The 17,622-nt window shown below is 47.3% G+C and overlaps 1 protein-coding gene and 1 long non-coding RNA gene across 2 annotated transcripts in view; both read left to right on the plus strand.

Annotated features, from left to right (window-relative positions):
• HSDL2 (hydroxysteroid dehydrogenase like 2) overlaps positions 1-8,207 on the plus strand; it is a 100,603-nt gene extending 92,396 nt beyond the window's left edge. The window contains exon 11 of the mRNA XM_068116961.2: positions 7,888-8,207. Within this exon, the coding sequence (XP_067973062.2) occupies positions 7,888-8,000 (113 nt within the window). The 3' untranslated portion in view covers positions 8,001-8,207. The remainder of the gene's footprint in view (positions 1-7,887) is intronic.
• A 3,804-nt stretch (positions 8,208-12,011) lies between these two features.
• The window catches only part of LOC137419220 (uncharacterized), a 98,690-nt gene continuing 93,079 nt past the window's right edge, over positions 12,012-17,622 (plus strand). Inside the window, exon 1 of the long non-coding RNA XR_010982794.2 lies at positions 12,012-12,221. This is a non-coding gene — a long non-coding RNA (uncharacterized LOC137419220). The remainder of the gene's footprint in view (positions 12,222-17,622) is intronic.

A 17,622-nucleotide genomic window follows, 5' to 3' on the forward strand; every position in this document is an offset into this window, starting at 1 on the left:
ACCTTTCACTCACTCTAGTCACACTCACCACACTGTCTACAAACTCAGAAAACAGGCCACCAACACCATGCACGCCTTCCAGGCACCCTTGCCACACAAACTTCTATTTCTGTCCCTGCCTATCCTTCACCATTCTCACACCACTTCCCTTCCATCTCGTCTCCTGCACACAACATAAGTCCACTCTTCTTCTGATCAATACTTCCACCACTTCTCCTGATCTCCTTGTCATTGTGCCTACATTCCATGTCCCAAACCTCAGAAACCGATCTCCACGTCGGGCATCAGACGTTTCGTCGTCATAAATGGAGTGATTTCCACCCTTGCTTCGATCGGGTTCCTCACCTTGAGCTTTGACGAGAGGGAGTGGGGTCCCCCACGGGATACTTCAGGCTGTACCCTGCCCATATGTCGTTGTAATTGTCATGGTTATCTTTTTGAGGCAATGTTTTTATGGCCGGATGCCCTTCCTGACGCGAACCCTTTTAGTCGCCTCTTATGACACGCAGGGATATGGTGTACCTATTCTAAACCGGGGTACACACCGGAACCTTCCTTCCTTCTAGGATAAATGCAATTAAATACATTTGTTTCAAAAGTGGTCCACTGCTGCATTATTGGGCCCCTATCCAGAGGGGACCATAGGTTCGCTCTCTGTCCGTCTCTCTGTCCGGCCATCCACCCATCCCACTTGAGGTTTTCTGCACTTTTTCCATACCCTTTAACAAACAACACAACAACATGCATTTTAAAGGCCATTCTCCCTGCTAGAGCGGGGGTTAGCCTTACGGTCCCCATGACAATCTTCTCCATTTTGCCCTATTTTCTGCATCTCTCCTTGTTAACCCCCTGGCCCGCATTTCTTCTTCCACCATCTTTAGCCAAGTCTTTCTCGGTCTTCCCCGTCCTCTACTTCCTTCTACATTCATTTCCATCACTCTTCTCAACCAGTCACTTTCATCCTTCCTCAACACATGACCAAACCATCTCAACCTGTTCCTCTTCCAAGGATCAATCACAGGCTCTATTCCCATCATCTTTCGCAATTCATCATTTGTCTTCCTCTCTCTCAACGATACTCCGCACATCCATCGAACCATTCGCATTTCCACCCTTTCCAACCTTCGTTGCTGCTCTACGTTCATTACCCATGTCTCGCTCCCATAAATCATTACACTTCTCACACATGCAGCATACACCTTTCCCTTCAGCTTCAACGACACTCCCCTCCTAATCAGCACGCCACTCAGTTCCCGAAACTTCTTCCATGCACATCTCACTCTTGCAACCGTTGCCGAGTCTGATCCACCTTCTCCAATCAGCATGTCTCCGAGGTAGCAAAATGTTTTCACACCTTCCAGCTTCACGCCGTCTCCAAGATCCAACTCAACATTTCCTCCATCTGCAGCTCCCTCTGTGCACACTTTACATTTAAATGTAGCTGCCACACTGGTTAATGACCCTCTCAGACCACTACATTTTTGATGAACCCACTCAGCGCACATTGTACATTGAATGGAGTTCATTCCGACACCCTTCCTACACACAGCACAGGGCCACTTCCCAGTTCTTTCCACCTCACCACATGCTTTACCACTTGCCATCACCTTCGTTTTTCCGATATTCACCTTCAGACCTTTTGTCTCCATACATTCCTTCCACTTGTTCATCTTTTCCTTCAGTCCATCCATACTTTCTGCAATCAACACCAGATCATCTGCATACAACAACTCCCACGGTAAACCCTCCTTTACATTCTGAGCCAGCACCTCCATCACAGCTACAAATAGTGGTGGACTTAGTACCGACCCCTGATGCACTCCCACCTTCACCTCAAACTCACCACTGTTCCCGTCTTTCGTGCTTACAGCTGTGCGCGCTCTTTTGTACATTGCCATCACTACTCTGATCAACCATTCCTCCACTCCTAACTTCCTCAATGCCCATGTCAATACTTTGTGTGGAACCCTATCGAATGCTTTCTCCAGATCTACAGACCCAAGAAACAACTTCTTCCTCTTCTCCATGTACTTCTCCTGCAACTGCCTCACAATGAAAAGCGCGTCTGTCGTACCTCTTCCTGGCATAAATCCAAACTGCATTTCGTCGATCTTCACTTTCTTCTTTATCCTCCTCTCCAACACCCTTTCCAATACCTTCATTCCATGCTCCAATAACGTTATCGCTCGGTACGAGCCACACTCCAGAGGGGCACCTTCCCCTTGTATAGAGGGACGAGGGTACTCAGTTCCCAAACCACTGGAATGCGGCCCTCTTTCACCACCAGATTACAGATCTCTGTCATTCTCTTCACACCCCAACTTCCTGCTGCCTTCAACATATCTCCCACAACTCCCGTCGGCCCTTCCACTTTTCTACTCTTCATTGCTTTTATCGCTTCCTCAAGTTCCTTCTCAGTTATCTTCTCTGCCGGTCCTAAAACTGGGTTACTCTCTATGTTGCCATCCCATTCATTATCTGTATTCTGAAACTTGGTGCATGGCTTTATTTTGACAAGTTATAGAATAAGTTTGAGTTTCAGGGCGTTTCGCCAATTTCCCACGGAGTTATGCCCTCTTTTTTTGGAACCAAGAACATTCATTGGGACCTGGAGGGGACGGGTATTGCAAAGCAATTCTCCCTCCATTTATTTTACAATGCTCGAAAAATTTCAAATCATCTATACCCAATTTATGAGGACTACTACAGCAGTTTTGAAGATTACTCACTGTTGTCTTCAAAACAATGTTTACATTTGTAAATCAAGAAAAGTTTTTTTCTGAGTTATTAAATCTTCAGAAGTTATTAAATTTCTGAGTTATTAAAACAAGACATTAAATCTTGAATTTCTAATCCCAGCTTTTCTTTATTCTATTCTGTTCAATGTTTGCCAAGAGGAGAGGGTATTGCATTTGGGTTCATATTTTTCTCTATGTAAAATGCAGATTTTTTTATGTATGTAAATGTGTGGTGTCGTGTCGATCCAGGTGGGAGACTGTATTACGAGACCCCACCCTTTACAATACAGTACTGTATATTGCTGTCCCCACGTTTTCCAGTGCAGTCAGGTGTTTTGAATTGTGCAACAAGAGGTATATTGGAGAGTCATTTTGAATTACATGTTTGAATAAGGATAATAACACAATCCCTCAGTGCTGAGTAACAGAGTACAATGTTGTAGCAAACTTTGCTTTCCGGGGCGGAGGTGTCGGATCTTCTCTTCTATATATCTTCTTCTTCTTTTTGTATAAAATAATCTTTCTTATCGTTTCTTCAATATTATAATGGATCCTTTCAGTGCTTTTGGAGCTAAATGACCACCTTTGCTTCTCTGGGTCTTAATGCCCCGTCAGTGTGCTGAGCAACATTGTACAATGGCGTGGCGAACTTTGCTTCTCTGGGGGGAGGGTGTCCGATCTTCTCTTTTCTCATTCTATATAATAATACGCAAAGGCTTTTCTGTTGTGGTTTTTTTTTTTTTTTTACCCCCGGCCTCTGCTAGTCTATCTATAATGGAGCAAATGTATCTATGTCCATCCACTAACCCATGTGGCTATACGTCTCTTGATTGCATACTGTTTGAACATCAGTTGCACCGTGACTACATCTATTAATTACGTACTATTCTTGAGATCGGCGTGACTTCACTATCATGTGATTATGCCGAGTAACACGATCGCCATTTTGACAAAGGGGAAAACAACACACACTGTGAAGGGGAAAGCACAGTACGACTGCCCGTAGGGAATGCATTCAGTGTAACAAGTCTCTCGAATCACCACGTAAACCAAAGTAGTTTATCTACCTCTCATCGGTGAATTTTGTGGCCTTTTTTATTTCTACCATTTTGGCATCGTCACGTCTTGTCAAATTCCTAGACCACTAGATTTCAGTCAGATCTCAGCCTAACTTAACTTTTGTTAATTAAAAACTAACTTATTGATCGTGAAATTCTGCCCAAGTTCATTACCATTGATAATCTCAGTCGGCACTGCCATTGAGCACCAATATATTGTTGCGTGACTCCCCCTGGGTTAATACCGGGGAAATCACGCATAGCCAAAGTCAGCTTTAACTCCAAAGGCGTTCAGTTCAAATACGGATTTTATATCTACGTGCGGGAAGAAGAAGAAGAAGCGGGAAGCTTTTACCTGACGGTCCCGCACGGCAGCCTTCAATCCTGTAGGAAATTAACTCAAGCGGGAACGGGTTTAGAATATACAGGGGAAAATAATATAAGGGTTTATTTACAACGGAATGCCGCGAACGAGAAAACGTGCCGGCTACTAACTCATGTTTCTAAAATGGAGTGCTCCCACACCAGACGTCTCAACCACACAAGGGAATATTTAAATGAAAAGAAACGTTGTGTGTTTTATCGTGGGGACTTATCTAAACTCGGCTGGGGTGTCAGGGATCGTTGGGCCAAGCACGCAGTCCGGACGCGGCTCCAGTGTTGGCGGGAGGAAGGCCGCCCGGTCGTTGGCGCGAACCAGGCCTCGACGTGCTGTCGCTCGCGCGCTGCTAGGCCAGTGTATGCTGCAGCGGCAAGCCTCACTTGTACGCTCGTCGCTCGCACGTGAGGTCCCATACGTGAACGCTGGGAAGAGGAATCGTCAGCGCTCCACCGTCTCTCCACCGTCCATCGCCGCCCAACAAGCAAGGGTCCAGGGTCAAGAAGCAGGTCCAAACGAGAATGGGTCCAACACAAGAAGGCAGTTCAAACGAGAGGCGATCCAAAACGAGAAGGCAGAAGGAGAGAAAAATGTCGGTCGCCTCGAAATTTTAACATCAGCTCGTGACGTCACCAGCGCTTCTCCTCCAATGGCCGCATCACTTCTCTCTCATGCCATCGGTCGGTGGCCAATCAGTATGTCGCTTCTTGCTCCCTTCCTTCCACCAATCCGAGGGAAGCTTCTTGCCCCGCCCCTGGCCAATCACGAGTCCTTTTGGGCGTGGCTCCCGGCCTGCCTTGTGCGACGAGTGTTGCTATGCCAGTTGGTGATGTAGCTGGCTGCGGCTCCATCGGCAGCTCCCTGAACTGGCTTCCGGTGAGTTTCCATTATTATTGTGGGGGGGGGGGGGGGAATTTAAATAGTGTGTGTGGTGTAACTAATGGGCCTGCCTAGTGTCTATGTGCGTTGCCATACGGGACAATGGATAGATCACAGGTCTCGCAAACGGGGGAATTAGCATAATCCCTACTCTAACACAAGATCATCCTTGTATGACCACAAATATACACTTACGCGAACAAACTGCCTAAACAAACTTATTACATGTGGGGTTCCCTATCACGATAATCGGAGCATGATACCTACACAGATCTACCTGGTCTACCACTCTACTCTACCCCAAAATTCACAACAATATACACGTATTTCTCTTCATGCTGGTTGCTAGGCCTAAGTCCGGGTGCTAGCGTACAAGTGCCCGGATGTCCGACCCCGAGAATTGGAACATAAATTTTAAACCTCTGGACCCTTTAGATTGCTGACACCCCTTAGACCTTTGAAGACCCTTTTAGACTCTTTTGACATTTTCGATCCTTTAGATGCCTTTGGATTTTTTTTTCTTAATACATGGGCTCAGGCTTGTTGTGGAGCTGACACACACACACACACACACACACACACACACACACACACACACACACACACACACACACACGAGACAAACACTTTTTTTCCCTTTTTTTTTGTATACAAAGTCGAGGCTCGTGAAAGAGCTAACATTTATCAAACGAACAAATCAAGCAAACAAAGTATATAAAAAGGGGAGCGGTCGACAAGATGGGGAGAGAAGGGGAGGAAGCACACAAACACAACATTTGAGAGCAGGGACATCGGGAGATCTGTGGGAGGGAGAGGGCCTGGGGGGGGGGGGGGGGGGGAGGATAGGTATAAAACGCAAGGACACCAAGGACTTCCAGGAAAGAAGTCGGCACCTCAAAAAGTGGATTTGGGGTGAAATTAGCAGGGGTAGAAAAGATCAAGGTTTTGGATTGGGGAAGATAAGAGATGGTGGTGAACAGCTGTTTTAAAGACCTGGAGGGAGGAGTGGGATTGAAGAGAGTGAGGGAGTTTGTTGCAGAGGCGAGAGAAAAGAGGAATGAAGGAGTGAAGGTGAGCAGAGAGTCTTGATTTTGGCAGTTTAACCATAAGATGGTTGCAGGCAGATCTTGTGCGACCTGTAGGAATATTTGGGGGACAGAGCCCAGAGAGAGCTGGCGGAGCAAGGCCGGAGAGGAGTCGGTAGAAGACGGAAAGACCACCAACCTGCCTGCGGTGAGTAAGTGAAAGGCCCTCGGAGATAGCATCATCGCGGGAGATTCCAATGATTCTGAATGCTTTGGTTTCAACAGCGGGAAGACGAGCTAGGTGTGAGGCAGGAGCACCAGCCCAGAGGGGAGAGCAGTACTCCATTGAGCTGCGGATGAAAGCCTTGTATGTGGTGAGGAGCTCAGGTGTGCCAAGGAAGGACATAACACAGCCCCTGAGCTTGGGGAAAGTGCCTTTTGCTGTCAAAATGGCCACGTCACTACTGTCACTTCCCAGGACCATTTTGTACATGCTGGATGCAATCTTGGCATCTAAGGTTACAAATATTTAAAATAAAATCCTATTTGATCAGCATGAATCTTCTGCTTCCTTTCTCTAATGGCCACGATTATTTCCATGTTATTGTGGAGTTAATCAGGGGAAGATTTTGGCCCAAGTCTTTCACGAACTGGCTGGCCAGGTCTGTCGTTCAATGAAGTAGTCAGGGCAGGAATTTTGAAATTTGTCCATGTTTCTGACGATAGCTCACCGACTCTTTGCGAAGGACACCATGGGATCTTTAACATCCACTGACTAATGCCGGCAGACGGGACACCCAGTTTAACGTCCCTCTGAGGGACGGCACAGACGATGATGAATCCCCCTTCCCCTGAAACACCGAGATGACAGTTTATAGCTGGGTCGGGATTCAAACCCAGGCTAGAATGCTTCGAGACGAGCGTGCGTACCCCCATGTCTAGGTTGTCCTGCCAGCATGTTTAATCAAGATGAATGCTATCATTAAAAAACATCCGATTCTGTCTGCAAAATCTCATCATGTTGCACAAATGATTTTTGAATTGCAGAATTTTATTTTCTTTAACACAGCAAGGACCATCTGTTGGAGTAAGGTTTTGTTTTGGGAGGTGGAAAGGGGGATGAAAATATTCCTTGCTTTTTGCAGCTGCCAAGTATACTTCCCCCCCTAACCCGGCTTGTAATTGCTGAATGCCCTAATACTTTGGCTAAAACCCCAATGTAGCCATATTTGTTTGTAATACACTGTCTACTGCAAATTGTATGAAATGTGATGTTCATTTAACCCTTATTTTTATTTTCGTTTTCCTTTTTTATTTAATTCCATGCATTGAAACCGAATGATTAAATTCCAGGTTTTGCTCAAGGAAAATCCGAAATTCTTGCTCTGCCCAGGATACGGTAGTTTTAAGTCAAAACGGCCTGCCGTGGCATGGATTTCGATCGGAATATCGCCAATGGTTATTGATCATTGTTATTGATCATTGTTATTGATCATTGTTATTGATCATTGCTATTGATCATTGCTATTGATCATTGCTATTGATCATTGTTATTGATCATTGCTATTGATCATTGTTATTGATCATTGTTATTGATCATTGCTATTGATCATTGTTATTGATCATTGTTATTGATCATTGCTATTGATCATTGCTATTGATCATTGCTATTGATCATTGCTATTGATCATTGCTATTGATCATTGTTATTGATCATTGTTATTGATCATTGTTATTGATCATTGTTATTGATCATTGTTATTGATCATTGTTATTGATCATTGTTATTGCTGGTTTTTCTGCCGCAGGTCATTTGAAGCCGACGATGGCGTTCATGACGGGCAAGCTGAGGATAAAAGGAGACATGGGCTTGGCTCTCAAACTTGAGAAGCTAATGGGAAACATGAGGCCGAAGCTGTAGCCAGGACGGCCTCCATCGTGGTTGCGATGCTGTGCCCAAGCACAGCGGTGATAGCGGTACAAGCGATGTGCTTTTGGGTGGTGTGAGAATTGATTTATTTTAAAAAAGAAAACAAATAAAAAAATGGAAAAGGCTGATCCACCATAACTGCTGAACTTGGTTTGTCTGTCTATCATCAGTTGAACAATACAATTCTAAAACATCTTGTCCATGTTTTTGTATCGTCATTGTACATTAAAAGGGTGGTTGGAGTTTGTAAAATCCATATTCATACAGGAATGCACCACTGACTGGGTGGAACGGCAGACTGGCTGGGTGGAACGGCAGACTGGCTAGGTGGAACGGCAGCCTGGCTGGGTGGAACGGCAGCCTGGCTGGGTGGAACGGCAGCCTGGCTGGGTGGAACGGCAGCCTGGCTGGGTGGAACGGCAGCCTGGCTGGGTGGAACGGCAGCCTGGCTGGGTGGAACGGCAGCCTGGCTGGGTGGAACGGCAGCCTGGCTGGGTGGAACGGCAGCCTGGCTGGGTGGAACGGCAGCCTGGCTGGGTGGAACGGCAGACTGGCTGGGTGGAACGGCAGACTGGCTGGGTGGAACGGCAGACTGGCTGGGTGGAACGGCAGACTGGCTGGGTGGAACGGCAGACTGGCTGGGTGGAACGGCAGACTGGCTGGGTGGAACGGCAGACTGGCTGGGTGGAACGGCAGACTGGCTGGGTGGAACGGCAGACTGGCTGGGTGGAACGGCAGACTGGCTGGGTGGAACGGCAGACTGGCTGGGTGGAACGGCAGACTGGCTGGGTGGAACGGCAGACTGGCTGGGTGGAACGGCAGACTGGCTGGGTGGAACGGCAGACTGGCTGGGTGGAACGGCAGACTGGCTGGGTGGAACGGCAGACTGGCTGGGTGGAACGGCAGACTGGCTGGGTGGAACGGCAGACTGGCTGGGTGGAACGGCAGCCTGGCTGGGTGGAACGGCAGCCTGGCTGGGTGGAACGGCAGCCTGGCTGGGTGGAACGGCAGCCTGGCTGGGTGGAACGGCTGACCGGCTGCAGCATGGCTGGGTGGACTGGCAGACTGCCTGGGTGGAATGGCAGACTGCCTGGGTGGAATGGCAGACTGCCTGGGTGGAATGGCAGACTGCCTGGGTGGAATGGCAGACTGCCTGGGTGGAATGGCAGACTGCCTGGGTGGAATGGCAGCCTGGCTGGGTGGAATGGCAGCCTGGCTGGGTGGAATGGTAGCCTGGCTGGGTGGAATGGCAGCCTGGCTGGGTGGAATGGCAGCCTGGCTGGGTGGAATGGCAGCCTGGCTGGCAAGGCCCAGGCGTGACCTTTTGATCAGTGGTCTTCATCCAAGAGTGCGTGGGCATCGTGCTCCAGCTTGGTGGCTCCGTCGATCCTGAATGACTGGTTTCCCTTTACCCATTGAAACGAATAGCTTTCTTTCCTAATCCCACTCCTCCCTCCAGGTCTTTAAAACAGCTGTTCACCACCATCTCTTATCTTCCCCCATCCAAAACCTTGATCTTTTCTACCCCCGTTAATTCACCCCAGATCCACTTTTTTGAAATTCCGACTTTTTTCCTGGAAGTCCAAGCAGTGTCCATGTGTTTTTTTTTTTTTTACCTCTCACACCTCCCTCCCCCCCCCCCCCCCCCCCTTCCCGTGCCTCCTCTCTCCAAGCCCTCTCCCTCCCACAGATCTCCCGATGTGCCTGCTCTCAAATGTTGTACTTGTGTGCTTCCCTCTCTCTCCCCATCTTGTCTTCCGATCCCTTTATTATGTCTTACGTGTGCGTTTCTTTTTTTGTGATTAATGTTAGCTCTTAGACGAGCCTCGATCTTGTATACAAAAAAAACAAAATCTTTTTCCAGCAATTCAAACGGTTTCCTTTGTGCAGTTTTTATTTATTTATTGCCCCCTTCTTGTCTTCATCGCAAGGTTGTTGCAGTGTTTGACCTTTAACGTTTTAACAAACCTGTCTTTTTGTATGAACTTACTTTGAATGTGCAGTGGGGGTTTTTTTTTTTAAGGTGAAAGAGCACCCCGCTGTAATTACGTGCGATTGTTCCTTCGTTTTAGTGTATCAGAAGCAGAAAGCGAGAAGGCACAGGAAATTAAACTCGGGAACGAGGAAGGAGGCGTTTGCGGTTCATTTCCCCGGCTCCCAAGTCCCAACTCTTAGCATGCAGTCCAGTGTCTCGACTTTGCAATTGGAAGGCTCGTCCGTTCTCGGATGGAAGACCGTAAATTGCTGTGAAATGAAAGCGCAAGTATTGAGCTTTTTGGGAAAAAAATAAATAAATAATTGACCCCTCCGTCGTTGGTGCACTATCTGAGCGTGCCGATGTGCTGTAGGTGAGATCGTAAGAGAAGAGGAGGATTCGTCGGGGAAATTGATTAGAAATGGGCGTTGGCCGAAAAGGCGGCACCAGACGCAGGAAGCAGGATGTCTTGCCGCTCGCGTCCTGTTCATATTTCATCGGCTGCTGGGTTCTTGATAAACACGGAGCCGGTGGATCTCTAAACGTTATTACATTCAGTGTGTGAGGTAATGTCTGCAACATTGAGTTTAATGCGACTAGTTGAAGAGGAAGAAGCCTCCTCGATGTCCCCTTCTCATTCTCCCAACCTTCAGGCTTTTCTCGACACGTGGACTTGTTGCTTCGGGAGAAGGGCGAGGACGATTTATATGGAAAGGACGGACGAGAGATGGCAGTCTTTGATAGGTGGTGCGAGTCGAAATCGATCCGACCAAGCAAACACCGGTCGCGCCTCCATCTCCCTCCTCGAAAATGTTCCACGTGTTTGTTCGTGTGCACGGAGGGGATACACAGACACAAGTCCGCAAATTCGACATGAGCAGCAGCACCTTGTTTACGCGTCCTGTAAAAAAAGGCGGGAGAGGGCTTGCAAACAAGCGCAGCTTCCGCTGTGACCGGCCCTCGTGTTGTGACTGCTGCCGATCGATCGCTCCTCGGAAGGTGGTCATTAGCCTCCTGCTGGACGCCCGCCAGACGCATTAGCAAACCGTGGATTCCCGGCGAATCGATGTCGAACCGATAAACATGACGGATCGCGTATCGCGCCCCGCGCTCCGATATAACGCGGCCCGTGAGCAGCGACGCCCTAATTGAGCGATTTCTCTCGCGCGTCCATCCGGCTGGACCCGTCGCTGGTGGCAACACCATCCCTACCGACGCTATCTCCTCTTTGTTGGATCGAGCGCAAGCACCCGTGATCCACCGCAGAAGGTCCGTTTCTGGAGGGGGTCGCGTTATGACCCCCGACTTTTCTGCACCCTCCCCCAAACTTACCCCACCCCACCCCACCCCACCCCAGAGCGTCCGCACCATATACCCGCTTGTCCCTCTCCCGGCATGCCCACCCCTCGTCTCCAAGCTCGCTCCCGTGGGCCGCAGTGGGCGGATTGCCGCGCTGTCCGCGGTCTCTGTCCGGGAGACGCCCCGGCGAACCTGGATCCACTCGGGCCGATTGGAGCTCCGAGCCCGACGGCGGTAACAGGTTTAGCCGAGACGTGCTCGGGGTACCTGTTGAAGCGCGTGGGCGTCTCCCTCTCTCTCTTTCTCTCTCCTTCCATCTCCTTCGCTCTTTCTCGCTCCACAGCTCCTTCCGCGCTCGCTCATTGCCAGGACATGTTAAGGTAACACGACCGACCGAGATGCAGCGATCGCGCACCGATTTGTTTGTTTTTTAAAAAAGGAAACGTGCAGCAAATGCGATTTTTAGGGAATGGGTTTTTGCAAATTTCCAGGTTCATTACGCGATATTCGTGCGTCTTCCTCGCTCGTGCAAATCGCTAACGTGCACGGCCGAAGCCGGCTGTCCGCGGGTGCTCGGAGACCGGGATGCTCCGAGGGCCGCGGGGACCACGCGATGCACGTCTCGGAACCGCGGGCGTGGCTGTTCCCCGGCGGCCCGAACCCTCCCGCCCGCCCTCGCGGCCACGTGTATTCTCGGGTATATAATACGTCTGTTGCTGTTATTGCTTAAGAATACACGTAGCTGCGGGGAGCGCTGTCGACGGGTTGGCGGGGAGCTGCGTGTACTCGCGGTGTTTGCTAGTTGCCCGTGGGGCACTTTCAGCCTGCCCGTGGGGCACTTTCAGCGTGCTCTTCGGGTGCCGGTGAACGAGCATCCGAAAGCACCTCGATAGGCTCCGCCCAACTCCTTCCCGCCAACATCGCTCGTCCAGTGTCAGGTACACCCCAGGAGGGATTCTTCTTCCTCAATTTATTTTTCCTTCGCATCTTGTTCAACTCCCAAGTGGATGGAGATTCGACTTTACGAGCTTGGTGTTCTCGTTAAGGGATGATGTGGATGACAAAAATTTAAATGTCGGCCCATGATGAATGTTGCTTACAAACTAACGAGTTAACTTCATTGAACTTACAAATGCCTCGTAATCAGACTGTGGAGACTATTTGATTCTGATATACAATATTTACCTTCGCAAAAGCGGAAGGTTATGTTTTGATCGCTGTGTATTTATTTGTATGTCTGTGTGTGTGTGTGTGTGTGTATGTTATTCGCATAACTCAAAAAGTATTCAACCGAATTGCATGAAATTTGGTGGGATGATTGGTTATTATACGGGACACATTTGATTAGATTTTGGGAGCAATCGGGTCAAAGGTCAAGGTCAAGGTCACGAAAAGGTCAAAATCGTATTTTTACCATAGCGCGGTCAATTTTTATCCAATTGGCATGCAACTAATGCCAAAATGTTCAGAATTCAATGCCCGATCTTGTGATATACGACATGACCCAGTGAAGACATTACCCTTGTTAGCGGTTGGGGGTCAAAGGTCAGGGGGGTCACGACCTTGCAAAATGTGCGTTTTTTGTCATAACTCGGTCAATTCTTATCCGATTTGCATGAAATCAGCACCAAACTGTTCACTGTTCTGTTCCCTACACTCCCATGCCAAGTACAGAACAGTAGCTGCGGCGAAGGTATGCGCTCTACCGAGTGCCCATTCTAGTTTGTTGTTGGTTTGAATGCAATGGGTTGTTGAGTCGGACAAGGCCGGGGGACATTGAAATGAACGCCGTCTGACCGATCACGATCATCTGTCCATGTACTTTTGTGTACCTGATATTTCAAAAAACCGTTGAACATTTGCCTTTCATATTATAGATATCTATCTATTCCTCATGACGTTATCTTACCCTGATTAGATCATGGCGGTGATTGGCTGAATTATGTTGCCAAGGAAACCATTCCAGTAACTTGGCTTGAAACCATTCAAGATTTAGCTTTCATATCACACAGATCTATTCCTCATACCATCCAAAAGGTGTGGGATTTAGGGCATCAGCTCCTTGATCATGAGCTTTGCAAAATGAACTAGATGGTATTCATAGAATACTTACCCTGCGCAGTCAACTTGTTGTGACCCAACTCTTCTGTTTTTGAACATTGTTTTTCTTTGATCCAATATGGCTGCCAGACCACGTGAGCGATGACATCATAAATTTATATTCTCTAATATAATTGTTGCATAGATCACGCTCAATACATCTCAAACTGATCAGACGAAGTGTTGTCCCTGTCGAATTATGACGTCATCGTTAACGACACCTATTCCCCCATATGGAGTTCTTTACAATGAGCCGTGTTTCAAATTTTTCCAAGCAGCGGTTTTGGAGATATAGAGCTGCAACAATTTTCGGTTTTTCCAAGATAGCACCTGTACAACATGACCTATCACGTCATGATTAATCATTAAAATATTTTACAGGAGGAGGCGCTCCTATGGTAAAAATCTAGTGCCCATCTGACCAACAGTTGCTGAGAAAAAAAATTCACAATGATCGGATACGTGTTGCACTTGTCGAATTATGACGTCATAATAAAGGCACAGGTGACATCATCATTAACATATCTTATTCCCCAAGGGGAGTGCTTGACAATGAGCCATGCTTCAATTTTTTTCCATGGAGCGATTTCGGAGTTATAGAGGAGCAACTTTTTTCGATTTTTCAAAGATGGCGTCTGTACCACGTGACCTATGACATTATAATTATCATTAAAAAAATTCAACAGGAGCCACACATATTCTGAAAATTTCGTGTCCATCGGACTAACAGTTGCAGAGAAATTTTTGTTTTATTCATACTGATTAGATCAAGCGTTGTACTTGTTGAATTATGATGTCATAATTAAGGCACCAATGACATCACCATCAACATATTGTCGCGCGGACCCTTCGGTTAATACCAGGGACCGCGGATGACCAGAACGGATTTACTTGAGGCGACGACCAAACACGGATTCTACTTATGTCGCGCGGGAAGAAGAAGGGAAGTGGAAGCTGCGATAAAAGCGCGTACCTGTGGAAGGCGAACAAACTCAAACATAACCAGATTTGTGGGGAATGAAAAATAATACAAGGGTTTATTGCAATAAAAGGTAGGGACAGGAAAACGCGATACTAAATAAAAGTCCTAAGTTGGGATCCCACACACCTCACTTCAGAAACGAGACACAGGAATGAGTTACGAAAAGAATTGTCTCGTCGTGTAATGCAAAATGTTCTGTGGGTGCGGCCTTATCTCGGCTGTAGTCTTGTCCGTCGTCGTCCCACGCGGCTCCCTCCATCCGCCTCCGAGCACCAATCCAAAAGCACCATGCGTCCAATGCACCAAAAGCACCACATCTTCAACGCAGGCTAGCGAGCTCCACACAAGGTCGGTCTCCAACACGAGGCACAAAGGGACAGGCACGGAGAGATTGCAGGAGGAGAGAACAGCGTCGAGGAGATGAACAGAGCCAACAGGAATCCAAGCCAAGCGCAGTGTGAAGCACGATCCAAGCCACGAGGGAAGAGAAGGATCCAAGTCAAGCACGAACCGGGCGAAGAGAGCTAGCTTCAATGTCGTCTCTGAGAAAAAGCTCCCGAATCGGTGCAGCGCCCCCTTATATCACTTTGCCTGGTGACGTCAGACCGAAGCTTGTCGTCGTTCCCCGAACTTTCCAGCATCTTTCCTCCAATGAATCCCCTCCTCCTCAGTTGCGTCCTCATGCCTCCGGCGCTGATTGGCTGAGGTTCGCACCTTCCGCGCCAACCAATCACTTGTTTCCTGTAGCGTGGTGATAGCTCGTGTCACTCTATGGTGCTCGGCCTGCCGGAGGTGTAGCTGGCTGCGGCCCATGCGGCGGTGCCCCGAACTGGCCTCTTGCCTGTTTTCTTCTGAAGTCATTGTCAGGGAAGGGAATTTAATTAATGTGTGCACTGCAGGGCCTGTCTAAGTGTCTACAGGTGTGCATTGCCAGAAGGGACAAAGGTTTGATTACCAGGTGTGACACACAGGGGTTTATCTTAATCCCTACACTATCGAACACTCAAACATCCTGGTATGTTCACAAGCAGGCATCTTAACCCGACAAACCGGACTAAAACACAGAACTTATTGCAGGGTAGATTCCCTATCGCGACAGACGAAGCATGTTACCTATTCAGATCTACCTGACTCTAGATTTTGCTTTACCCTACCTACATAACAATATTTTATTCCCCATGGTGAGTACTTGACAATGAGCCATGTTTCAATTTGTTCCATTGAGTGGTTTGGGAGATGTAGAGGTGTAACGTTTTTCCAAGATGGCGTCCGTACCACGTGACCTATGACGTCATAATTATGAATTAAAAAATCCTACAGGCTGAGGCGCTTCTGTGGTAAAATTTCGTGTCAATCGGGCCAACTGTTGCCGAGAAAATGATTTTTTTTTAATGCAAAGACGTACGGCACATGGCACACGTACGCAACCTAAATGCAAACATGTACGGCACACGGCACATGGCACACGTACGCAACTTGATGCTTAACCCTGCTTTTCGTTTCGTGGGCGCAGGGTAATAATTATGTCTCTTCCATTGGAATTGTAAACGGTGGCTTGCAAACCGAGCCTCAAAGGCAGTGTACAGAAACGTTTTTCTTTTATTAACAATAAATACAAGACGCAAGGAGGTGAAATTCGCTGCATGTGATGTGCAACGCAAGAAGAGTAAAACAAGTGTTCATTTACATCTGTAGAATGTCAAATAATGAAGATATAAGCACAGCTGACACGAGCATGCTCATGAAGCTGCACTGTCAAATAAACTGTTCCAACCCTTTTTGAATTTGAAAGGTGCTTTTTAATAATACATTTATTTTTATATATATCTATATATATATATATATATATATATATATATATATATATATATATATATATATATATATATATATATATATAGTCACGTGAAAAAGTAAGGACACCCCATGTAAAGTTTTGACTTTTTCAACATATTTCAACATACAGCTATTTGATCTTCATTTCAACAATACTGATAGATAAAGGTGATATATATCTATATATATATATATATATATATATATATATATATATATATAGGAGGTGCAAGAGAGGAAAGTACAGTGAGCTGGAGGCAGAGTGCCGGGAGAGGGGTTGGCGAGTTTCGTGTCAGCCATTTGAGGTGGGGTGTAGAGGGTACATTCGTAATTACTTTTCTGCATTTCTTGCTCGGCTGGGAGTGTGTGGGACAGAAAGAAGGAGGATGTGTGACAAGGTGGCCCAGGTTGCCTTGAAAGGCTCATTTTGGATATGGAGGAAGTTTATGGAGGCACGTCGAACGGTGTTGGTTGGTTGTGGTTTTTTTTTTTTTTTTTTTTTAACTATTATTATATCTTATTTTTTGTGTACATGAGAGTGAGTGAGGGTGTGTTTTTGCATGAATTAATTTTTGCATGAGAGTGTGTTTTTGTATGTTGAGTGGTGTATGTTGTAATGGTGGTTGGTTGGTTGGTGTTGTGTATGTGTGTGTATGGGTGTGTATGTGTGTGTATGAACGATCTGGTGTGTTTTGTTGGTGAGTGGTGAAGGATATAAAGGTGGGTGTTTGAGTGTTCCACCATGTTTGTTTGGTGCTGTGGATTCTGGATGCGGAGGTGTTGTTGTTGTAGTCTGCGTTCGCACTGGCTGGGGATGGGGGTATGTACGCATCCAGGTGTAGTTGCTGCATGTGGATGTGTTTGTGCCCCTGCTGGCCCACCTTAGCTGACCGTATCGAGGTTGAAGGGCCGAAACGGGATGATGCTGAGGACCTCGACTGAGGACCCGGTCAGTGCGGTACACTTGTGACCAGGTGTGTTTTGAACTTATGTATATATATATATATATATATATTGTTGCGGATCTCGAACGTCGGCCTTCCCCTTATCAAGGGGGGATTAATCCCCTTGTGCTTTTTACTAGCCGACGTGATCCGGAGCTATCAGGTTCCTTCCGGTCGGTGTTAAATAGGGTTGTTGGTCGAATTTAGTCCTATTACCTAAGTACTAACACCGGCCGTGAAGCAAGGAGATAACCCCACCCGAACCACGGCGTTAGTGGACACGCCGAGCGAAGCGAGCCGCAATTCGGGCCGTTAACAGGTACTAGACCCGATTCTAAGCGGTTCCTAATCGTGCCACGCTTACCCAATTTGAGAAATCACTAGGACGACCGGATTAAGAGAAAACCAGGAAGAACAGGTAATTTATTAACACTTTGTACAATTAGAAGAGGAAAAGAAAGAAAGAATGTACAATGA

The sequence above is a fragment of the Myxine glutinosa genome, chromosome 1 (genome assembly GCF_964187855.1).
Source record: "Myxine glutinosa chromosome 1, kmMyxGlut1.1, whole genome shotgun sequence".
Classification (NCBI taxonomy): Eukaryota; Metazoa; Chordata; class Myxini; order Myxiniformes; family Myxinidae; genus Myxine; species Myxine glutinosa.